Source organism: Mirounga angustirostris, unplaced genomic scaffold (genome assembly GCF_029215605.1).
Source record: "Mirounga angustirostris isolate CCGP_5_RB_7025 unplaced genomic scaffold, mMirAng1.0.hap1 SCAF_1, whole genome shotgun sequence".
NCBI classification, from domain to species: domain Eukaryota; kingdom Metazoa; phylum Chordata; class Mammalia; order Carnivora; family Phocidae; genus Mirounga; species Mirounga angustirostris.
In genome coordinates, this window is record NW_026991709.1 from 204,700,803 (window position 1) to 204,726,166 (window position 25,364).

The 25,364-nt window shown below is 46.1% G+C and overlaps 1 protein-coding gene across 1 annotated transcript; it reads right to left on the reverse strand.

The window, feature by feature from the left end:
* Nucleotides 1-7: 7 nt before the first annotated feature.
* On the reverse strand, nt 8-24,927 carry LOC123833981 (cytochrome P450 4F6-like). Its single transcript, XM_064598485.1, is given in 13 exon segments — nt 8-823; nt 1,232-1,314; nt 1,479-1,543; nt 1,625-1,755; nt 14,253-14,315; nt 14,317-14,380; nt 14,574-14,640; nt 14,982-15,252; nt 16,029-16,150; nt 17,558-17,685; nt 17,779-17,832; nt 19,507-19,651; nt 24,328-24,927. Coding segments are annotated over 13 exon segments (1,569 nt in total). The 5' UTR covers nt 24,526-24,927; the 3' UTR covers nt 8-645.
* Between the last annotated feature and the right edge of the window lie 437 nt (nt 24,928-25,364).

A 25,364-nucleotide genomic window follows, 5' to 3' on the forward strand; every position in this document is an offset into this window, starting at 1 on the left:
AGGCTCCAAGACCTCCTCCTTAGAGAAAGCTACCCTCTTCAAATTCTACAAATCTTATTTCAAATATGATAACCAGTAGTCAGGCAAAGATAACCAGGCACACAAGAACGACGACTCTGCCAGTGAAAACCAGCAAAAACAACAGACTATATAACAGATACAGTGACTGCAATGATCACACAGGATAAAGTATATTTGCTTTGTTGAAGTAAACACAGTAACTATAGACATAGTGAAGGATCCTGAGGTAAGAGAAGTTTGGGTATATTAGATAGGAACAGAGGTCAGGCTGATCAGAGCGTAGTGCTACTACGGGTTCTCCTCTGTGACCCAGAGCCTCAAACATGCCCTTAAGTCAGTCCTTAACCCTGGTCCCTCTCTCGCTCAAACACCTCCCAAGGCTCCCTATTGCCTACAGGATAAACTCCTTGATCGGGCTCTGGTAGAACCAGCAATCAACATGGGGGGCCTGTGGTCATCTGGAAAGGCTCTCAGGGTCTTGGGCCTCCTCTCCACCCCGCCTCGCCCACCCCTGCTGGCTCTCGATGAGGTTCTGGCAGAGGAGACTGCAAAGTTTCATTCCTGGGAATCCACAAAGCGAGGCGTGTAGGTTCTGGGTGGATCCCAAGCCAGCAGCTCGCAAGGTCACCGGGAGCCCGCGCTCAGTGGCTCCACGCGCTGCCAAAGTCCACCCTCTGCGCGCAGGATGAGCTCCAGCTTCCTGCGCGGCTCCTCCTCCTCTGGCAGGAACCCGAAGCGCAGCAGCGTGAGCGCCAGGACCACCTTCATCTCGGTCATGGCGAACGTCTGCCCAATGCAGTTCCTGTGGGCGGAAGTGACGGCTCTGACTCGCCAGGGACCCAGCAGGTCCCATCGCGCCCAGAACTTGGCCCGGGACCCCCAGCCCTGCCTGCAGGGATCCAGAAGTGGGCTAACCCATGCCTGGGACCCCCATGTGGGCTTGCCTATCCCCTGAGCTTGGCCCAGACCCCAGCCCTGAACTCAGGCCAGCAGACAGGGGGAAGGGGCTCTGCCCACACCGAGGAGCTCTTGTTAGACCCATCCAACCTCCACTCCCCAGACCGTTACCTCTAACCTCTGGAAGAGGGGAGAGAAGGAGAGCCATCCTCAATTTCCCCCCTTTCCTGCCCCCACAGCCATGTCTGGGTTTTCAGTCCCAGATCCCTGCCCTCACCACCACATTCCCACCTGGGATGCCCGCTGCGCTCACCTGGGCCCCGCGGAGAAGGGAATAAAAGCCAGGGGAGACCTCTTCTGGGGGATTTCTGGGTCGAAGCGGAAGGGATTGTATACCTGGGGTCAGACAGAGGCAGGGCTGCTGGGTGGGGTTTCTCAAGATACCCAGACAACGCTAGAAAAGACAGCTGTGGATACAGTGGAGGGGGAGTGTCTGACTTCCCTGGTCAAGACCCCGCCCCCTGGTCGGGTCGCCGGGTGGAGAAGAGGGAGGGAAGCACCTCAGGGTCCGGCCAGATAGACGGGTTGTGATGAATCCCAAAGATGCTGATGACACAGATGCTCCCTATGGGGGAGAAGAGAAACAGTCAGGATAAGGTCTCAGCAGATAGGACCACCACCCTCCTCCCCCTGATGCTGTGGACACCTTTGGGGATGACCCGGCCATCAGGGAGCCTGACGTCCTGGGTACAGCGGCGGGCAATGACTGTAACCGAGGGGTGCAGCGTCAGACTCTCCTTGATGCACATGGTCAGGAAGGGCAGCTGGGCCAGGTCCCTAAGGAAGCCCCCCAACAATTATCCAAGGATCGAATCAAAGACTCCCCCAGCCCTCCTGCTGCCCCTGGAGACCCTCTCCCCACCTTGCTCTGACCCTCACTTCTATAACAAAATAAATTCCAGATGGGCCAAAAATTTAAGCATTAGAAAATCAAAATCACAAAAGTCACTAGAAGGAAATTTAACCTAGTATTTTTAGAAGCATTTCTGAGCAAAGCACAACATTCACAGGGTATCCTTAAAAGTGTTAATACATTTGCATAAGAAAGTTTTTTAAGTATACAATTAGTTGAAAAGGAAAAAAATATATACTGGACTTAACAGATTATTTGAACAAATAAGACCCACACTCTAAGGTGGGATGACCTAATATTATAAAGGCGTAGATTCTTTGTAAGTTAATTGATATATTCAAGGCAATTCAGTAAAAATCTAGTTGTTGTTGTTTTGAACTCAGTAATCTTACTCAGTTTGAAAAAAATAAACTTCAAGAGCTATGTCAGGTATTAAGGAGGGCACGTATTGCATAGAGCACTGGATGTTATACACAAACAATGAATCATGGAACACTACATCAAAAATTAATGATGTAATGTATGGTGATTAACATAACATAATAAAGAAAAAAAGAGCTATGTCAATTTAAAAATAAAAGATTGAAGAAAGAGAATTCATCTACCAAATATTAAGACCTATTATAAAAGTATGGTAATATTAAAATAAAATAAATAAAATAACAGCATGGCACTGTTTCAAGAACAGGAAAACAGACCCATGGGACAGGATAGAGAGCTCAGAGACAGGCACATGAATAGTTGAAAACATAGCATCTGGTAAAGGAGGCCCCACAATCCCTCAGAAATGGATGGTCAGACAACTGATGATGTGGAAATAAAAAGTACTGGATTATCATGCACTCTACATGAAGATGCAGTCTTCTCTTATACTTGAAAGGTAAAACCATAAAGTTAAAAGAAGATATAACATAGAAGACATCTTTGTGACCTATGAGTAGGAAGGAATTCTTAAAACCCCCAAAACATAAAATGGAAGAGAAAGAAGAAAAAAAAAGGAAAACTATGCACAGAATTAAGGATTTCTGTTTAACAAAAGACACCCTGGACCAAATTAACATTCAGATGAGAGATTTACAGAAGATTATCTGCAATAAATAAATGGATCTAGAACAATATCTTGAATATACAAGGACTTCCTGCAAATCAACAAGAGAGATGACAGGGACTCAAGAGATAAGCAGACAAAGGACATGTTCTAAGAATTCATGGGAGCTCAAACTCAGAGATTTAAAACATGAAGAGAAGCTCAAAGTTGCCGGTTATGAGACAAATGGAAATTATCTAGTAATGAGATATTACCTCACATCTATTTGAGGGGAGAATTAACAAGATGGGTGATGGTGAAGATTAAGTAGCTGAGGCATGGGGTAGAGAGACCTCATGCATTGACGGTGACAGTATGAACATGAGCAACCACTCTAAAAGGCATCAGTGTGGTCAAGGAAAGGCAATGTGTGTTTTACGACCTACCAACCTGGCTCTTGGGCATAGAACCCAGAGAAATTCTCAGATAGGTAGATAAAGACATGCACACCAAGATGTTCATTGCAGTAATGAGATGGAAGCCTCCTGGATATTCAGCTCTAAGGGATTGTAGAGGGAAATTCTATATGACAGTTCAAAGCAATAACCTAAATATAACAGAACCAGGGATTTCTAGTAAAGTCATAGTGCTATGTTTCTGAAAAAGGTAAGAGCCAGCAGGAGATCTGTGATATAACACATACCTGTGAATTTTAAAATACATCTACCCAAAACAACAAATTATGCAAATAAAAGGATTGAATACTCTAGAATCATATTGGTGGAGTGCTGGAAGTAGAGAATTGGAATGAATGGGAATAAGTAAGTATTGCACAAAAAAAAAAATGATGATAATTAGTCATGAGTAAAGGGCCACGGTTAACTTCATCCTTGACACCTGATGCCCAAATAACTAACAGATTAAAACTGTCAAGAGTATTTTTCAAACTACCCAATCCAATCATAGTGTTCAAATGAAAAAAATAAAAATGCAAGAAAAAATGTAAATGCAAAGTAATGAGATTGAACCAACTTTATCAATTATGAAAATGTTTTTTAATATGATAATGAAGACTGCTTAGTGCTTATGTATGAATATATAAATAGAACAGAATGGAGTCCAGAAATAAGCCCTAATATATGAACAAATTTAGTTTATTGTAAAGCTGCTATTATTTAAAATCCTAAGACAAATACAAACTATGTATCAAATTCTGTTGAAATAATTAGCCATTTGGAGAAAAAAATAGATTCCTACTTCAGCACTTATACCAGTATGGATTTAATATGGAAGAAAGATTAAATGTAAGAAATAATAATAAAAATATTAAATAAAATTTAAGTTCAATAACATTTTTCAATAAATAAATCCATTAGGGGCGCCTGGGTGGCTCAGTTGGTTAAGCGACTGCCTTCGGCTCAGGTCATGATCCTGGAGTCCTGGGATCGAGTCCCGCATCGGGCTCCCTGCTCGGCGGGGAGTCTGCTTCTCCCTCTGACCCTCCCCCCTCTCATGCTCTCTGTCTCTCTCATTCTCTCTGTCTCAAATAAATAAATAAAATCTTTAAAAAAATAAACAAATAAATCCATTAGAAGAAAACAAACAAGTTTTAAAGTTTAGCATTAGAGTGTGAAGGGCTTTTCCAAGCATTAAAAAAAAAAACAAAAAAAACAGAAGCTATAAAAAAGCCAATAAGGAGCGCCTGGGTGGCTCAGTCAGTTAAGCGTCTGCCTTCGGCTCAGGTCATGATCCCACGGTCCTGGGATGGAGTCCCACATCGGGCTCCCTGCTCAGTGGGAAGCCTGCTTTTCCCTCTCCCCTACTTGTGTTCCCTCTCTCACTGTGTCTCTCTCTGTCAAATAAATAAATAAAATCTTTTAAAAAAAAAAGCTAATAAATGTGATTACAAAGAAATGAATGAAAACCAAAATAAAGTCAAAAGACATCCTGGGAAAGAATTTTTGCAAAAAAGAAAAGAAATTAATTCTCTTTAAAGAGTCCTTATAAATCAGTAAGAAAAAAAACAAAAAAACTCAAGGTAAAAAGGACAAATTACGCAAAATGATGCTTTGCAGGAAAAGAAATATTCATGGTTCATAAACATGTGAAAATAGTGCTCAGTTTTACCCATACTTAAAGTGATGTTCATTAGAATAACAAAGTATAATATTCACTTACCAGGTTGGCACAAGTTGTAAAGTTTCATAACACACACTGTCAGTGAGGATGCGAGGAAATTGGCACTCTGAAAATCCGTTTGTAGGAGTCGATTTGCCAAGAGCTAATTAAATTATGAAAACTCAAATGGTCTTTGATTCAGCAACACCACTTCTAGAAATCTGTTCTGGAGAGACATCTACACATGTGAGCAAAAATCAGTGTACATGGATGTTTACTACATCATGTTTATTATAGCAAAAGCTCCCAAACTACAAATGTCCATCGACAGGAATGTTTAGATAAATCATGGTACATCCATGTGATGGAATACTATACAGCTAACAAAAAGAAGGAAATAGGGCTCACTAGTCCTAACACACGCTGCAAGGTAAATCAGTACAGAGATGCTGAAAGGCAGTTCAGCAATATCTATCATAACTACAAATCTTCTCATAAATGTCCCCAAAAAAGGGGTGAGATGAATAATTTATGCAATCCTATATCGCACTCAGAAAGGAGCTCTAAGACATAATATTGAGTGAAAAAAACAAGTGACTAAATGTATGGGGATGTATTTCTATTAAACTATAATAATTACATAAATATATAACTCTAAGAATTTCAGAAAAGTCTGAAAGGACATATGACAAATTGATGCCCCTAGAGACCCCTCAGGAGATAGGGGATTGATGAGGCTTGGGGGGAGGGTAACAAAGGTGAACCTAACTTCTCCATAGTGTTTCATTTTGTGCAAGAAAAAATAAAAAGTCTTCTTCCCATTATTGATTTTGTAATTCAAATTAATTTCTCAAAATTTGTATCCTGAAAAAAAAATGAAAAGATCTGGAAATTATATTGTCAACCTGCATGCCTGAATGTTCTATGTATATTCTCAGTTGTAGAAAGAAAACTGAATGAGCAAAGAGATGGTGGACAGATACATGTGGGCATAGACTGAACATTGGAAGGACACAGGAAACTATCAAAGGTGGGGATGGGATTGGGGTGCTGGCATAAGACAGAGGCTTATGTGAAATAATAGAAGAGTTTAACCTTTTACTCATCTTGCAATATATATCAAATCCTTGTGTTGTACACCTTAAACTTACACAGTATTATATGTCAACTATATCTCAATAGAGCTGAGAAAGAAAAAAAGACAAAGGCTTATATCCATTGCAAACCAATTCATACTGTTGAAATTTTTACCAAGTGTATAATTGTTTGAAGCTGGGAGAAGCACAAAAACACTTCTCCACTTCACAGAACTGCTCTGCTGAGCAAAGCCTTGAAGTTGAGGGCACTACCTCCAAAGTGTTCAGTCCAACATCTCCTCTGCATCCTTCAGCCCTTGGCTCCAAATCTGCTCCCTGGCCCCCAGGCTCCAGCTCATCACCTCCAATTTGCCCCTGTAGCTACAGATATTTTTAATAAGAATATCTGACTTTTCAGAATTTGAATTGAGTGGGGAGGAGCAAGATGGTGGAGGAGTAGGAGACCTAAATTTCATCTGGTCCCAGGAATTCAGCCATATAGGGATCAAACCATTCTGAACACCTACGAATTCAACAGGAGATCAAAGAAAAGAATAGCAGCAACTCTCTGAACAGAAAAGCAACCACTTTCTGGAAGGGAGAAGCCAGGAGTTGGGAGTTTCCCCTCAATTACCATGCTGTGCTAATGGGAGGAGCTCTGGTCTCTTCTGATTTGTTTAGTGTATATTTTCCTGGGTCGTTGTTACCCTGTTAGCATTTTGTTCTCTCATTCATCTATTCTCCTCTGGACAAAATGACAAGACAGAAAAAATCACCTCAAAAAAATGAACAAGAGGCAGTACCATCTGCCAGGGACCTAATCAATACGGACATTAGTAAGATGTCGGAACTTGAGTTCAAAATGACGATTTTAAAGATACTAGCTGGGCTTGAAAAAAGCATGGAAAATATTAGAGAAACCCTTTCTGGAGAAATAAAAGAACTAAAATCTAACCAAGTCGAAATCAAAAAGGCTATTAATGAGGTGCAATAAAAAATGGAGGCTCTAGCCCTCAAAAGGAATGAGATCTTGCCATTTGCAAAGACGTGGATGGAACTGGAGGGTGTTCTACTGAGCTAAATAAGTCAATCAGAGAAAGACATGTATCATATGACCTCACTGATATGAGGAATTCTTAATCTCAGAAAACAAACTGAGGGTTGCTGGAGTTGGGGGGGGAGGTGGGAGGGATGGGGTGACTGGGTGATAGACATTGGGGAGGGTATGTGCTACGGTGAGCACTGTGAATTGTGCAAGACTGTTGAATCATAGATCTGTACCTCTGAAACAAATAATGCAATATATGTTAAGAAAAAAAGAAGAAGAAGAAGAAGATAGCAGGAGGGGAAGAATGAAGGGGGGAAAATCGGAGGGGGAGACGAACCATGAGAGATGACGGACTCTGAAAAACAAACTGAGGGTTCTAGAGGGGAGGGGGGTGGGAGGATGGGTTAGCCTGGTGATGGGTATTAAAGAGGGCACGTTCTGCATGGAGCACTGGGTGTTATGCACAAACAATGAATCATGGAACACTACATCAAAAACTAATGAGGTAATGTATGGTGATTAACATAAAAATAGAAAAAATTTTTTAATGGAGGCTCTAACTGCTAGGATAAATGAGGCAGAAGACAGAATTAGTGATATAGAAGACCAAATGATGGAAAATAAAGAAGCTGAAAAAGAGAGATAAACAACTACTGGATCACGAGGGCAGAATTCAAGAGATAAGTGATACCATAAGATGAAACAATATTAGAATAATTGGGATCCCAGAAGAAGAAGAAAGAGAGAGAGGGACAGAAGGTATACTGGAGCAAATTATAGTAAAGAACTTCCCTAATTTGGGGAAAGAAACAGGCATCAAAATCCAGGAGGCACAGAGAACCCCTCTCAAAATCAATAAAAATAGGTCAACACCCCAACATCTAATAGTAAAACTTACGAGTCTCAGAGACAAAGAGAAAATCCTGAAAGCAGCTCGGGACAAGAGATCTGTAACCTACAATGGTAGAAACATTAGATTAGCAACAGACCTATCCACAGAGACCTGGCAGGCCAGAAAGGACTGGCAGGATATATTCAGAGCACTAAATGAGAAAAATATGCAGCCAAGAATACTATATCCAGCTAGGCTGTCACTGAAAATAGAAGGAGAGATAAAAAGCTTCCAGGCAAACAAAAACTAAAGGAATTTGCAAACACGAAACCAGTCCTACAAGAAATCTTGAAAGGGGTCCTCTAAGCAAAGAGAGACCCTAAAAGCAACATAGACCAGAAAGGAACACAGACAATATACAGTAACAGTCACCTTACAGGCAATACAATGGCACTAAATTCATATCTTTCAATAGCTACCCTGAATGTAAATGGGCTAAATGCCCCAATCAAAAGACACATGGTATCAGATTGGATAAAAAAATAAGATCCGTCAATATGCTGTCTGCAAGAGACTCATTTTAGACCCAAAGACACCCTCAGATTGAAAGTGAGGGGGTGGAAAACCATTTACCAAGCTAATGGACACCAAAAGAAAGCTGGGGTGGCAATCCTTATATCAGACAAATTAGATTTTAAACCAAAGAGATGAGGAAGGATACTATATCATACTTAAAGGGTCTATCCAACAAGAAGATCTAACAACTGTAAATATCTATGCCCCTAACATGGGAGCAGCCAATTATATAAGGCAATTAATAACAAAAGCAAAGAAACACATCGACAACAATACAATAATAGTGGGGGATTTTAACGCCCCCCTCACTGAAATGGACAGATCATCTAAGCAAAAGATCAACAAGGAAATAAAGACTTTAAATGACACACTGGACCAAATGGACTTCACAGACATATTCAGAACATTCCATCCCAAAGCAACAAAATACACATTCTTCTCTAGTGCCCATGGAACATTCTCCAGAATCGATCACATCCTAGGTCACAAATCAGGTCTCAACTAGTACCAAAAGATTGGGATCATTCCCTGCGTATTTTCGGACCACAATGCTTTGAAACTAGAACTCAATCATAAGAGGAAAGTCAGAAAGAACTCAAATACACGGAAGCTAAAGAGCATCCTACTAAAGAATGAATGGGTCAACCAGGAAATTAAAGAAGAATTTAAAAAATTCATGGAAACCAATGAAAATGAAAACACAACTGTTCAAAATCTTTGGGATGCAGCAAAGGCAGTCCTAAGAGGAAAGTATATAGCAATACAAGCCTTTCTCAAGAAACAGGAAAGGTCTCAAATACACAACCTAACCATACACCCAAAGGAGCTAGAGAAAAAACAGCAAAAAAAGCCTAAACCCAGCAGGAGAAGAGAAATAATAAAGATCAGAGCAGAAATCAATGAAATCGAAACCAAAAGAACAGTAGAACAGATCAAAGAAACTAGGAGCTGGTTCTTTGAAAGAATTAATAAGATTGATAAACCCCTGGGGGTGGGAGGATGGGTTAGCCTGGTGGTGGGTATTGAGGAGGGCACATTCTGCATGGAGCACTGGGTGTTATGCACAAACAATGAATCATGGAACACTTCATCTAAAACTAATGATGTAATGTATGGGGATTAACATAAGAATAAAAAAAATAAAAAAAAAAAGATTGATAAACCCCTGGCCAGACTTGTCAAAAAAGAGAAATGACCCAAATAAATAAAATCATGAATGAAAGAGGAGAGATCACAAACAACACCAAAGAAATACAAACAATTATAAGAACATATTATGAGCAACTATATGCCAGCAAATTAGATAATCTAGAAGAAATGGATGCATTCCTAGAGATGTATCAACTACCAAAGCTGAACCAGGAAGAAATAGAAAACCTGAACAGGCCTATAACCACTAAGGAAATTGAAGCAGTAATCAAAAATCTCCCAATAAACAAGAGCCCAGGGTCAGATGGCTTCCCAGGGGAATTCTACCAACATTTAAAGAAGAATTAATACCTATTCTTCTGAAACTGTTCCAAAAAATAGAAATGGAAAGAAAACTTCCAAACTGGTTTTATGAGGCCACCATTACCTTGATCCCAAAACCAAAGACCCTATCAAAAAGGAGAACTGCAGACCAATATCCCTGTTGAACATGGATGCAAAAATTCTCACCAAAATACTAGCCAATAGGATCCAACACGTGAATAGGATTATTCACCATGACCAAGTGGGATTTATTCCTGGGCTGCAAGGTTGGTTCAACATCTGCAAATCAATCAATATGATACAATACATTAATAAAAGAAAGAACAAGAACCATATGATCCTCTCAATAGATGCAGAAAAAGCATTTGACAAAGTACAGCATCCTTTCTTGATCAAAACTCTTCAGAGTATAAGGATAGAGGGTACGTACCTCAATATCATAAAAGCCATCTATGAAAAACCCACAGCAAATATCATTCTCAATGGGGAGAAACTGAGAGCTTTCCCCCTAAGGTCAGGAACACAGCAGGGATGTGCACCATCACCACTACTATTCAACATAGTATTAGAAGTCCTAGCCACAGCAATCAGTCAACAAAAAGAAATAAAAAGCATCCGAATCAGCAAAGAAGAAGTCAAATTCTCGCTCTTTACAGATGATATGATATTTTATGTGGAAACCCCAAAAGACTCCACCCCAAAACTGCTAGAACTCATACAGGAATTCAGTAAAGTGGCAGGATATAAAATCAATACACAGGGGCACCTGGGTGGCTCAGTCGTTAAGCGTCTGCCTTCGGCTCAGGTCATGATCCCAGGGTCCTGGGATCGAGCCCCGCATTGGGCTCCCCGCTCAACGGGAAGCCTGCTTCTCCCTCTCCCGCTATCCCTGCTTGTGTTCCCTTTCTCGCTGTGTCTCTCTCTGTCATACAAATAAATAAAATCTTTAAAAAAAAAAAAAGAAAAAATCAATACACAGAAATCAGTGGCATTCCTATACACCAACAACAAGACAGAAGAAAGAGAAATTAAGGAGTCGATCCCATTTACAATTGCACCCAAAACCATAAGATACCTAGGAATAAATCTAACCAAAGAGGCAAAGGATCTGTACTCAGAAAACTATAAAATACTCATGAAAGAAATTGAGGAAGACACAAAGAAATGGAAAAACGTTCCATGCTCATGGATTAGAAGAACAAATATTGTGAAGATGTCAATGCTACCTAGAGCAATCTACACATTTAATGCAATTCCTATCAAAATATCATCCACTTTTTTCAAAGAAATGGAACAAATAATCCTAAAATTTGTATGGAACCAGAAAAGACCCCAAATAGCCAGAGGAATGTTGAAAAAGAAAAGTGAAGCTGGTGGCATCACAAGTCAGGACTTCAAGCTCTATTACAAAGCTGTAATCATCAAGACAGTATGGTACTGGCACAAAAACCGACACATTGTTCAATGGAACAGAATAGAGAGCCCAGAAATAGACCCTCAACTCTGTGGTCAACTAATCTTCGACAAAGGAGGAAAGAATGTCCAATGGAAAAAAGACAAGTCTCTTCAACAAATGGTGTTGGGAATATTGGACAGCCACCTGCAGAAGAATGAAACTGGACCATTTCCTTACACCACACACAAAAATAGACTCAAAATGGTTGAAAGACCTAAATGTGAGACAGGAGTCCATCAAAACCCTAGAGGAGAACACAGGCAGCAACCTCTTCGACCTCAGCCGCAGCAACCTCTTCCTAGAAACATTGCCAAAGGCAAGGGAAGCAAGGGCAAAAATGAACTATTGGGACTTCGTCAAGATAAAAAGTTTTGCACAGCAAAAGAGTCAACAAAACCAAAAGACAACCGACAGAATGGGAGAAGATATTTGCAAATGACATATCAGATAAAGGGCTAGTATCCAAAATCTATAAAGAACTTCTCAAACTCAACACCCAAAGAACAAATGATTCAATCAAGAAATGGGCAGAAGATATGAACAGACATTTTTCCAAAGAAGACACCTAAATGGCCAACAGACACATGAAAAAGTGCTCAACATCACTCAGCATCAGGGAAATCCAAATCAAAACCTCAAGGAGATACCACCTCACACCAGTCAGAATGGCTAAAATTAACAAGTCAGAAAATGACAGATGTTGGCGGGGATGCAGAGAAAGGGGAACCCTCCTGCACTGTTGGTGGGAATGCAAACTGGTGCAGCCACTCTGGAAAACAGTATGGAGGTTCCTCAGAAAGTTGAAAATAGAGCTACCCTACGACCCAGCAATTGCACTACTGGGTATTTACCCCAAAGATACAAATGTAGGGATCCGAAGGGGTACATGCACCCCAATGTTTATAGCAGCAATGTCCACAATAGCCAAACTGTGGAAAGAGCCAAGATGTCCATCGACAGATGAATGGATAAAGAAGATGTGGTATATATATATATACAATGGAATATCATGCAGCCATCAAAAGGAATGAGATCTTGTCATTTGCAATGATGTGGATGGAACTGGAGGGTGTTATGCTGAGCGAAATAAGTCAATCAGAGAAAGACATGTATCATATTATCTCACTGAAATGAGGAATTCTTAATCTCAGGAAACAAACTGAGGGTTGCTGGAGTGGTGGGGGTGGGAGGGATGGGGTGGCTGGGTGATAGACATTGGGGAGGGTATGTGCTATGGTGAGCACTGTGAATTGTGTAAGACTGTTGAATCACAGACCTGTACCTCTGAAACAAATAATACATTATATGTTAAAAAAAGAAGATAGTAGGAAGGAAAAATGAAGCGGGGGAGATTGGAGGGAGAGACAAACCATGAGAGACTATGGACTCTAAGAAACAAACTGAGCGTTCTAGAGGGGAGGGGGTTGGGGGGATGGGTTAGCCTGGTGATGGGTATTAAAGAGGGCACGTTCTGCATGGAGCACTGGGTGTTATATGCAAACAATGAATCATGGAACACTACAGCAAAAACTAATGATATAATGTATGATGATTCACATAACATAATAAAATTTAAAAAAAAAAAGAATATCTGACTTTTCTCTCCTCTGCACAAACATCTCCCATGGCTCCCCATTGCCCTCCTATGTTAGTCATGAATCTCTCTTCAAAGAAGAACTTGCTATCCAGCTGCAAGGAGTGCAGTTGGCTGACAGCTTCCACTTATAGGGTCCCTGGGCTCCGTGGCAGCATTCAAGCCAAGCCCATGCTTTCTTAGGCAGCTCCCAGCCAATGATAGGGCAGGGTGGGCCCCCACTTCCTGACCATTTCTGCCCAATGTAAGGCTCCCTGGCAGCATCCCTGCCCACTTTTATCTTTTATCCAATATTGGCTTCCCAGAGAACTTGAACTGACACCTTTAGAAGGTCTTCATATGGTTTCCAAAGCATTCGCAGAAGGACTTCCATTACCAGCTCTAGCTTCGCTGGGACCCCTCTGATTCTTTACACTGTAAATTTCATGAAGATCCAGCCAACTTTTACCTCCTCCCAAACATGCCAGGCTCACTCCTCCATGCCTCCATCCTGGCCTTTGCACAAGGTATCTCCAAGGCCTGGAGCACTGTCCACTACCCAAAACCAGAGTGGTGAATTCGTATTTGCTGCTTCACTACCCAGCCTCACCCACCTTCTTTCCTAACTGCCCCAGCCTTGCCCAGGTAAGACTCGAATGGGACTGGATGTGGAGTTGGGAGAGGGCAAGCAGTGTGGACACGTTTACTGAACAAAGAGATGGGTAATTTTTCACCCCCAAAAACCTCTTGTGACTCCCTGCAATAGATTTTTATGTGGGAATTAGATATAAGAGCAAAAATTAAAGGGAGTAAGGATCTTTGGGGAAAGCGTGCAACTTCAGACAGAAAAGCAAGGGTGGGGAGAAGTTCATTTACTGAACACATGCTGGATGGCATCTGTTCTAAACACATTGTCACAGTTCACCAAGCAGCCCTGTAGAAGAGATTCCCTGCCCCACCCCCATTTACAGAGGAGAAAAGTGGTATTCAGAAAAGGGAACTGATTTTATTAAAGTCACATAGCAAGTAAGCAGGGCAATAAATGTGGAACTCAGATCTTTCTGTTGCATAAGCCTGCAAGCTTTCCCTGCTCTCCAGGCTGTCTGCCAACCTGCCTCTAGGTTCTGCTCCTATTCCCAGGAAACAATAATGACAGAATTAACAAAAAGTTATTTCCTCTCCCCAGCTTGGGAGCAGAGCCAATGAGGGGTTCAGGAACAAACCATGATGACCTGCACTCACCATTCAATCTCTTGAGGCTCACGGTCCCTCAGGAGCTCTTGCACCTCCTGCCGACAGCGTTCGGTATTCTGGGTGCTTCGCAAGGTTGTACAGGACCCAGGAGAGGCCACTGGCTGTGGTGTCATGGCCTGAGAGGCAGCCAGACAGGCTTGCATCTCTGGGCTTGTTCAGCACCAGAGGGTGGACAGCGCCTTTACTTAAGGCCCTCAAGGGTGGATGGGGAGCATGGGGTGGGATGGGGTGGTCCAGGGCCTACCTACCAAGTTCCTGGGATTGGACATACCCCTGCCCACCCCCATAGTCCCACACTGGGATGCTCACCCTCAAACATGAAGGTATCAGCCTCAGCTCGGATGTTCTCATCTGACAATTGTTTTCCATCTTCATCCTGGAGAAAGGGCAAGACCTCCTGAATCACACCAGCTCTGAGGGTGTCTAAGTCTAATCTGAAACAGTCCCTCAGGCTCCATCAACAAAGCAGGATCTGTCCCTCATCATCTCTAGAGCCCACCCAACAGGTCTCCTCCCTGGTCTTCAGCCTTTTATTTATCCCTTTCAGGCAGCCTTCTACAGAGTCATGTCTAAAACATATCCCTGACCCATCTCTCCCTTCCTCAAGCACCTCCCATGGTTGCCCAGTACCCTGTGGGTCAAGTCCAAGTTCTTCCATGTGACATTTGAAGTCAAGGTCCATTCTATCTCTTGAATTCTGATCCCAGGGAAGCCCACCTTGGCCAGCAGGAGCACATCAATGAAGTCCAAAGTCTTGGCCTTAGCCTTGGCCTTGAGGAAGTCATGGGAACCCCCACTAATGAGGGCACGGCGCTGCTCCTGGATGACAGCATCTGTGAAGTTGTGCACCAGGTTGCAGGCCCTGCGGGAGCGCCACCCATTGGGGGTGAGATTGTACAGGAAGTCCATGTGCAGGAAGATCTGCTCCTGCCATTTCACCACAAGGGCACTGAGCTCCAAGATGGCAGCAATATATTCACTGGGACTCCTGCAGGGCCAGGCCAGAGAGAACCTTAAGAAACAGCTTCTTAACCCACATGAAACCCTAAGAGCACCTTCCAACCAGAAACCCAGAAGCACTGTGGCACATGCTTTGCTCATCATAGCCCCCCTGGACTTTATTCACAACAGAGTGTTCTCCAGGCATGCTTCTCCCTCTACATCCCACCTTTATGAATAGCCTCATGTCCCAGACCCCAGGGCAGAGCTTGGGCATCATGCTCGTCTCCTCTCTTTCCTACACAATATCTGACCCTGCCCATTCTTTCTTAGTTTCTCCCAAATCTGCCCCATTTTCTCCAACAAATTCAAGCCTTCTCCTCTCCATGGTCTCCCTGAATTCTGTGTCTATATGACAGCTGGTCTTCTTTAGAGTCAGATGTCCAAAAACAACTTTGACCATGACCCTCATCTATTCAAACACCTTCCATGCCTCCCTGGAAACCTCAGGATAAAGTTCATATGCCTTTGTCTGGATTTTGAATGTCCTTAAGATAAAGCCCCTGCCAAGCCCTCCAACCTCATTCCCAAGGTGGCTCCTCACTGCAGCACATGCTTTGCTCATTGTGGCCCCCTGGCCTTTATCAAACATTTCTGCCTACCTGAAAGAATCACTCTTTCTCTTTCCCTTCCTTGTCCTTCAATGTCTAGCTCTGATCCATCTCCTCCAGGAAGTCCCCTCTGATTGTGCTAACCAGTCCTCCGTTCCCCATCTACTCCCTTGGGTCTATGGCTCATGTTCGCATGCCCAGGGCAGAGACTCACTCCTGGCAATTGCTGTCAAAACTGAAGACACATTTTTGCAGACTGTCCAGGGTCATGAGGCTGATGTGCTCAAACATGTCTAGATGGGTGCTGCCTTCCAAGGCCAGGCACTGCCACTTGGCCTGGACAGAGAAAGGGGCAAATCCGGGGTTGGGATCTGCTTCCCCTGAGCTCCTCCTCAGCCCCAACCACCAAGATGGACTCCCCCAGACCCAGCCTCCTGATCCTCCACCCCAGGTACCCATCTCCAGGAAGGACCAGGCTTGGGTGGGAGTAGAAACTGTTACTATTAAGAACCCATTTAAAAAAAAAAAGACCCCATGGTTAGGAGTCAGGAGACCTGAGTTCAAATCCTGGCTCTACCTCCTATACTCTGTGTGCTCTTGGTCAACTCATTGTCTTCCTCCTGTCAAAGCTCATTGGGATCTACCTGTCAAAGCTTGTCAAAGATGACCTGCTTTGGTGTCAGACAAATCAGGTTGGATCCCAGCTCCACTTATTAGCTCACTTGCTAGCTGAACATGGGCAAGCTCTCTAACCTCTCTCAGCCTCAATTTCATCACCTGTAATGAGGCAATAATAATCATCTCTACCTCATATGGTTGTGAAAATTAAATTAGACAACATATGCAATAGAACTGGTGCATTATTTCTGGTATACAGCAAGTGCTGAATAACTGTTAGCTATCATCCTCATCTTCATCATTATCATAGTGGTAGATAACTGATGCAAAAATGTCCCCATTCCTTTGTCCCTCCCTATACCTTCACCCTTTGCAATGAGGTTTTGCAGGTCTTCCATTAGGAGGTAGAACCTCTTTCTCCAGCTCTTGAGCTGGATGTGGGACTTGTTTGGCCAACAGAAGAAGGTGGAGGTCATAGTTGCCTGTTCTGAAATTAGGATTCAAGAGGTACTGCATGTTTCTCTTCTTTCTCTTGGAGCCTCCACCATGTGATCAAGCTCAGGCTAGCCTACTGGAGGATGAGGGACAAATGCAGGAATCCAGTTGTTCCACCAAAGCCATCCTCGACCAGTGCCCCAAACGTGCCACAGAGCTGAGCTTGGACGAGCAGAGCTGTCTCCCAAACCCACCCATGACCACAGACATGTGAGTGATTCCAGCCAGGATAAGAACTACTCTACTGACTCATCATCTTGGGAGCAACAACAAACACTCATTCTTTCAAACCAGTGAATTTTAAGGTGGAATGCTATGCAGAAAGAGCTATTATACAATCTTCATCATTAGTGTCTTGAATTTTACAGAGTTTCAGTGAGGCAGACTAGAAACTAAAACCTTCTGAGCACCTACTATGTGCCAGGATCATGATTCCATTACATCATCTTGATCACCCTTTAAAAAGGGCTTATCCCCCTCCCATTTTACAGATGGGGAAACTGAGGCTTAAATGGGAAAAGGAATGGCCCTAAAGCCATCCAGCCAAACCAGGACTCCAGATCATATGTGTCTGAGGCTACTCCCCTTTTCCCAAAGCTCCAGCTGGGACCCTGGATTTAAGGAACTCACATGCATGATGCCTGCGCTTTTGTTGAAAATCTTCACATAGGGTTTCAAGATTTCAAAATGGAAGGCAGGTGTCAGCAAGCAGCAGTGGTGGCTCCACTTGTCACCAGCACTCAGCAGGAGCCCATCCCCTAGTAGAGGCAGTCACAAGGAATGGACAAGGGCAGTGCCTTCCCCGGAGACCCCAAGGTTGTCCCCAACCCCCTTCACCCACAGTTACTCACCCAGCCAGGGCTTCAGGAGGTTGTAGAAAAACATATCCTTGGGTATGATGGTGGCTGACACAAGAGATAGACCATCAGGGGCCATGGAGAAGAGGTGGGGAGGGCCTTTTTGTTGGGAGGTGGAGGATCCCAATCAGGGTTCTGCATACCCCCTTTAAGCCCAGCATAGCAGGAATGGGAACAAGGGCAGAGAAAACAGAGAGGAGTGGGTAGATGAAGGGGGACCAGACCAGGCTGCAGCACAGAGCAGAGCAAAGGCAGAGCCTGCAGACACACTTAGATGTACTTAGATGCACCCTAACATGGCACAACATACTCCAGCATGCCTTGACATGGCTCCTACCTGGTCCAACACATTCAAAACACCCGAACACAAATCAACACTCTACAAAATGCCTTTACAGGGACCTAGGACACCTCATCTGTCCCAGAGCCCCCTGACATTTCCTGCAACAGTTGACATGGCCACACCATGTGTTGGGGCTATGTCCTGACATGTCCTGACATGAAACAACATGCATAACACACATTGACAGGACACAACATGCTCTGACATGGACCCAAAGACAATCTGACACGACCTCAGTGTGCCCTACAGATGGTCCCAAACAGGACTTAAAGGTCCCATTAATGTCCCAGACATGGCCCAGGAGTGACTTAGCCTTCCTCAGTATCCCCTTCCACCCCATACTGGCCATTAAGTACTTAGGTAAGGGGTTCCTATGCCCTTAAAGAGACCAAAGGATGCTGCCACCCTCAGATGCTGAGCCCCATCCACCACAAAGAGCTGCCACTGCTCCCTTGTGCCTCTAGACCAGCCCTCCAGGGCCAACCAGACACAGTTGACCAACCTGAGGTCTGGTAGATCTTCCCCCACAATACTCTGGCCATCTTCACACCCCAAATCCCTTTCCAGCTTAGGGTCCCTCCCAGCAGAGGCAGCTAGAGCAGCCAAGAACACACAGAAGAGGGAAGCTTCAGCATACTATGTGGCCTTCAGAACTTATTATGCCCCCTGAGCCTTGGTTTCCTCACCCAGGAAATGCCAACCTAGCAGGGATGCTGGTGGATGGACATCTGTGGTATCTACTTGCCCAGCATTCATCCCCTTCTGGAACTAGCATCTTGTTCCTCCTCCACTCTCAATCCAAGTAGTTAGGAGAGTGGCCATGCCACCCCATCCTCTGTTCCAGAGCTGAGCATATGACCCTAAGCCTCAGCAATTAAGTCTCAGTGACTAGAGGAAGAATTGGTCCCTGTGACCCAGGCCAGGCCAATGTAAAGGAATCCTGCAACTTTTTCTGGGTCTGCAGAGAATGAGCTCACATTTCCATGGAAGCTGAGTTTCTTGGACTCATCTTTATCAGCATGAGAGTGAAGCTGTCAGAGAGGAACAGAGCTACAAGATGAAGACAGATTCCCAATGGCACTCTTTAAGACCTGGATCCAACCATGTCAACCATGCTTGAAGACAACATTCTTTCAATTTTTCAGTCAACAGATTCACTTTCTTTACTTAGACCAACAGTGTTGAACTTCCACCACTCAAAACTGAAAGGGACTGGCAACCAGAGAGAGCCAGGGACCTGCCCAGAGTCATCCAGCGGGTTAATGGCAGGTCTCCGTCAACATTGCCCATTTGCCTGCTCAACCTGGTCTGTCCAGGAGTGGGAAGGACTGGGAGCAGGGGCAGGGGAGTGGCTAGGTTGGGGCTCCTGGGAGAGATACCTGGTGCCTGGAGCAGGGGAGCAACAAAGGTAGGGTGGACGAGTCACAGTACAGGGTAGAAGGGCCCAATCCACCAGAGGGGAACATCATGGAAGTGGTGGCCCAGATCCTCTATCATCCGCAAGCCTTCCTCATTGCTCTTCACCTGTGGATGGCAGGGCCGGGAAAGGATGGGTGGGGGGATGAGGCCAGGTCAAACAGGAGAACCAAGAAGCTCACAACTGCCCACTGCAACCCTCCACCCACCACACCCCCTCCCCCACTTCCCCCTTCTGCCCGCATTATTAGTCTATACTTCTATATCTCACTAAGTCAGCTTCCTTCTGTTGGTCTGTTGGTCTTTCAGGTGTCTATCTATCTATAAGTCTCTCCCTGTCCCCTCACTCTCTTCATCTGTTTCTTTAGGTAGTTGATAGATAGCTAGACGATGATAGCTAGCTAGCTAGCTAGCTAGCTAGATGATAGGCAGATAGATAATGGATGAATGGAAAATGGATGGATGGATGGATGGATGGATGGATGGATGGATGGATGGATGGATGCATGGATGCATGGATGCATGGATGGATGCATGGATGCATGGATGGATGCATGGATGGATGCATGGGTGGATGGATGCATGGATGGATGCATGGATGCATGGATGGATGCATGGATGGATGCATGGGTGGATGCATGGGTGGATGGGTGGACAGATGGATGGGTGGATGGCTGGATGAGTGGATGGATGGATGGATGGATGGATGGATGGATGGATGGATGGATGGATGGATAAAGGACAGATGGAGAGAAATGAGAGATGGATGGATTGATGATAGACAGATGATATGTGTTTGCATCTGTTTATGTGTATGTTTCTTTTACACTCTCTGTATGGCCTCTCTCTCCCTCACTTTTTCTCTGTATCTCCCTCTTTCTTCAGCCCTATTTCTCTCTCCATCTCTCCTACTCCCTGAGTCTGTGCCTCCTCACCTCCACACCCTCCATGACTCCTCAGAGCCCTCAGAATAAATCCCCTGGCCCTGCTGGCTCTGCTGTCCCCTCCACCTTTTCCCCTGCCTCTCATCAACATTGCTCTCACTGCACTGAACTCTTTGTTGCTCAAAAACCAGGTGCTCACTCTGTCCCCTCCAGGCCTTTGAGTGGGCTCTTCCTCTCCACAGCATATACTTTATCTTTTTTTCTTAAAAAAAAAAAAAATTCCTACCCATCATTCCAAACCCACTTCAAACGACTCCTCCTCCAAGAAGTCTTCCAGCCTGCCCTAACAGCAGAGGCCTTGCTTCCCCCTGGGTTCCCCCAGCCCCTATCTCTCCCTCAGACCCACTCTGACCACACAGAATTGGGGTTGTCTCTAGTTCTACATGCCCAAGATTGGGGTTCCTCCAGGACAGAGCCTGGGGCTGAGTCTCTCCAAGCATCCTGAAGCAGTGTGCAGAAAGAAAGAAATGACCAAGGGCATCCAAGAGCAGGAAGGGCCTTGGGATCTACAGAAGCTTGGTAAGGAGGGGCTTGCGGCCCCCAGATGCTACTACAGGGCCCACCACCATGTATTCCAGGTGGGTACCTGTGGCATGGTGACAGATCAGGCAATGTCAGGATTGCAGAAAATAGTGAGAGCCCATGCAGAACATAAATCCCTGGGGGCAGGTGGCCACCAGCTGAGTTATGACCCTTAAGCCCTGCTCCAGGGGGCAGGGGGCCTACAAGCAAGAAAGGGGCCGTGACCTCCCCAGAAGGAACCACGGCAGATCCCCTGCAGCCTCTATAGTGCACAGGGTGTCCAGATTCTGCATGGATGGAGGGAATCTCTGCTTCCTCCTGCTCCTTCCCTCTGGGGACAGGAGGGTCCTGGAGGACTCTCCACGTCCCAAGGGTACATCCCAGGTCACAGAGAGAAGACATGCTCTCTGCCCACAGAGAGGCCGACCTTGGCTTGAGAAATCAGATTTTTCTTTTTTTTTTTTTTTAAAGATTTTATTTATTTATTTGACAGAGAGAGACACAGCGAGAGAGGGAACACAAGCAAGGGGAGTGGGAGAGGGAGAAGCAGGCTCCCCACCGATCAGGGAGCCCGATGTGGGGCTCGATCCCAGGACCCTGGGATCCTGACCTGAGCCGAAGGCAGATGCTTAATGACTGAGCCACCCAGGGGCCCCGAGAAGTCAGATTTTTCTTCTCCTGGGAGTGGTTCCAAACTCAGCGAGCTCCCCATGGGGGAGGTTTGTGGTCAGCAGGGTGGTCTCAGGACTTCTACTGGGGCTCATTCCCACACCCTGTCATGTCTTGGCCAGTATACATAGCCCCCAGTTCCTCACATGGTGAAGGGTCTGCAGACCTTCCAGCCCTGGCAGACCCCAGGGGACAGATGTGAACTCTGCTCATCAGTCAAGAGGGCAGCTCCCACCTATGAGCCCCTACTGCCTGCCAGGCTGTGCATAGAACATCCTGTCTGTCTATCTGTCTATCTATCTATCTATCTATCTATCTATCTATCTATCTATCTATATCATCTATCTATCTCTTTCTACCTATCTCCCCTGCACCTATGGACTCTCCCATCAGTCATGCCATTTACAAATGAAGAAACCAAGGCCACGTGCCCCAAAAGGAGAAATGGGGGCATGGTTAGCTCCTGGGGACGCATCCTCTCCAGTCCCTCTCCATCCCTCCAGGATGCCCCATGCTGGCCTGACAAAAACTCCCAGGGGTTCCAGACAGGTGAACAGAAGGCGTTTTCACCTTTTTGACTGCCCCCTGATCCCCAAGGACCCTGAGACACTTGATGAGTTTGGCCCAGACAGGGAGAGTGACTCAGCTGAGGTCACGCACACGGCGAGAGGGACTAGCAGAGAGAAGAGGACCTAGACCAGTTTCCATAGCCAAGCCCTTAGAGGGGTGCGTAGAACTGCAGTAACTTGATAACATTCCTGTTACTTCCAGGGCTTGATGAGAAATTTCCAAGACCTAAAATTTTAAGCAACCTTCAGGATGATCTTGGGACATCCTGTTCTGTAATGAGCTGGTCTGCAGGAGGGGAGGGGAGGAGCTGGATGCCCATCCCTTTGGCATTGGATGACTAAGAGAGTGATGGTAAGTTCACCCAAACCTAGGACATGGCTTCCACCATGACATCATCAAACATTTATTAAGGGCCAACTCTACGCAGCTCCTGAGCTGGGCATTATAGATATGTCCGTTCCCCAGTGCTATTGTCTAGTGGGAGAGAGAGATAATCCACTAATAATTGGACAAGTAACTGTTTATTTTTTTATTTTTTTATTTTTTTTTTTTGGACAAGTAACTGTTTAAGCTTAAGCAGGACCAAGTCAGAGGTCCAGGTCTAGTGGGGGAAGTCAAGGGAGGCTTGGAGAAGTTACACTTGAGCTTAAAAAATGGGATGAAAAGGAGGGATCAACCCAGTGGCTGCAGGAAGGGAAGCCCTTCCTGGCAAAGGAGCAGCACAAGCAAAGCCCCTGAGGTAGAAAGGGTTTGGCTCTTTGAGGAAAGAAGCAGGAGCTTGGAGTATCTAGGGTATGCAGTGGGCCTGACAACACTTAGTCTCTATGTTCAGAATGATGGGCAGTCTTATAGAATGGTTTTCAGCCAAATAGAGGTGTAAACCAAAGCTAAATTTCAGAAAAATGTCTCCAGGGCTCAAGAGAGAAAGGACGACAGGGGACAAGAGTGGCAATGAGGAGCCTGAGGAGTCGGAGAGAGGGCTTCCTGGAGAAAGATACCAGTGGATGTGGCAGGAGAAGTGGCAGGAGATTGCAGAGAAGGGACAGGTTGAGGAGAGGCTGTGGAAGCAGCACGTCTGGTCGTGCTGAAGGACCAGACTGCAGGAGAGAAAAGAGGGGGGTCAGGGGCCCCAAAGTGTGGGAAGTGGGCAAAGGAAGGGTGGACAAGACGGAGGGTGGGGCAGGACTGGGAAGGGAACCTGAGTTTGGATTTTGACTTGGTGGAATGAGGTGTTTAGGAGACCCCACCTGAGGAGGGGAGGCTGGGACTTGAACTTGTAATTCACTTGTGGAAGAAGTCCATGTGGCCCACTTAGGGAGTCAGATCCTGGGGTAAGGTGATGGCCTTGGGAGCCAGAGAAGAGGGAAGGAGGGTTAGAACCCTGAGGGCTCCCCACGTGGAGAGGTGGGGTGAAGGAGGAGCCCAGTGGAGCCCAGTGGAGGGCGGTGTGCTAGAATGCTAAAACCCAGAGAACAAGGAGGTTCAGGACCGGTCAGCAGTCAGCAAAGCCAGATTGCTTCTGGGTGGGGATGAGGTCCTGGTCATCTCGTGGAAGCACGACGGGGGTGGGAACCAGGCTGCAGCAGGTGAAGATTGGCCAAATGGGGGCAATAAATGAAATGTTTGGCCATTAAGGTCAAGGCCAGAGTGATTCCTTCTGAAAGGGGAAGTGGTCAACTTTTATCCAAGTTGAGCAATGGGCCCCATTGATATACCTTGGGGATGGAAGGCAAGATTACATAAGGAGGAAGGGGAGGAAATGGACAGACAGCCCACACCTCTCCTCCAGCCCAGCTGTGCCCCCATGGGGGGAGGGGAGGGCAGAAGTCATAGTTGATTCCTGTGGGGAAGCCAAAGCCCAGACAGGAGCACCTGCTGGCCTGAGGCCAACAAAAATGGGCCAGGCAGGGAGTGAACCCTAGACAGTGGCCCTGGGGAGACTGTGGGGGCACCGGGGGACCCGTCTCATGCAGCCCTTCACTGCGTCCCAGACTCCAGCCCAACCCCTGATCCCCACTCCCGGCCCCTCAGGAAGTCCATCCACACTGATACCCCAGACCATGTCCCACCCACACTCACCAGGCCCACGTGACCCCAAAACCAGCTCCGTTTTGGGGGCTGCGGGAAACACCGGAGGCGGCAGCAGATGTCATGCAAGCGGTGGCTCCAGGCCAGGACGCGGGTCAGCAGCCAGGTGGCCCCGGCCAGCAACAGGAGCAGCCACGGGGAGGCAGCCAGCTGCCCCATGCCCAGCCAGGACAGGCTCCACTGTGACATCCTGGGGCACAGGGGACAGAGGGGGAGCTCCTGAGACCCAGCTGTGGGGCAGAAAGTGAGCTCCCTGCACTGCTCACAAACAGAGGTGGGGGGGCCCAGGATGGGAGGGACAGGGACAGGGAGGGGCAGGGAAGGTGAGTGCGGGGCACTGGGCAAATGGGGGCTCCGAGGGGGTGGGTGAACACGGGGAATTCCAGAGGAAGAGGAAGAGGGAGAGACAGAGGTGGAGGAGGGAGAAGAAAGACAGAGAGAAACTTATGAAAAAACACCCAAACTCAGTCAGTGAGAGGTTGCCAGGAGATCCGGTTACAAGGAAAGAACCAACCCCCAGCCAGCCGATTCCTGGAGCCCCTTCTGCCTGGGGCAGTGCTTCCTCCCTCCCCCCCCCCCCCCAAGACAGTGCTCTCCCCCCACCCCCGCTCCAGACAGGAACACTCTCAGCCCTGCCAGCCCCAGCCGGTCACCTTCCACACGAGCTCTACACACCTCCTCCAGCTGGTCTTTGTCCCCGGCCCCTGACCTTTGAACTGGGGGAGGCTGGGCTTGGCTGGGTCGGCCAATGGCAGCATGTCTGTCTGCCACCTCCCCACCTGGCAGCCGCCCAAGACCTGAGAACGGAGCCAGTGGGATACACAAAGAAACCAGTCCAGGGTCACACAGAACTCAACACCTCCCACGTGGGGTGGGGGGTTAGTTGAGGGATGGGCAAAGATGATTTCGGGCCCCTAAGTTAACAGCCTCCCTGCCCTTTCAAAGCTGGGGTTGTGGCAGGTAAAAACTTGCACTTGAGAGTTCAGGTGCCATGGGAACAGGATCAGGCCAGCCTCCTCCCAATACAT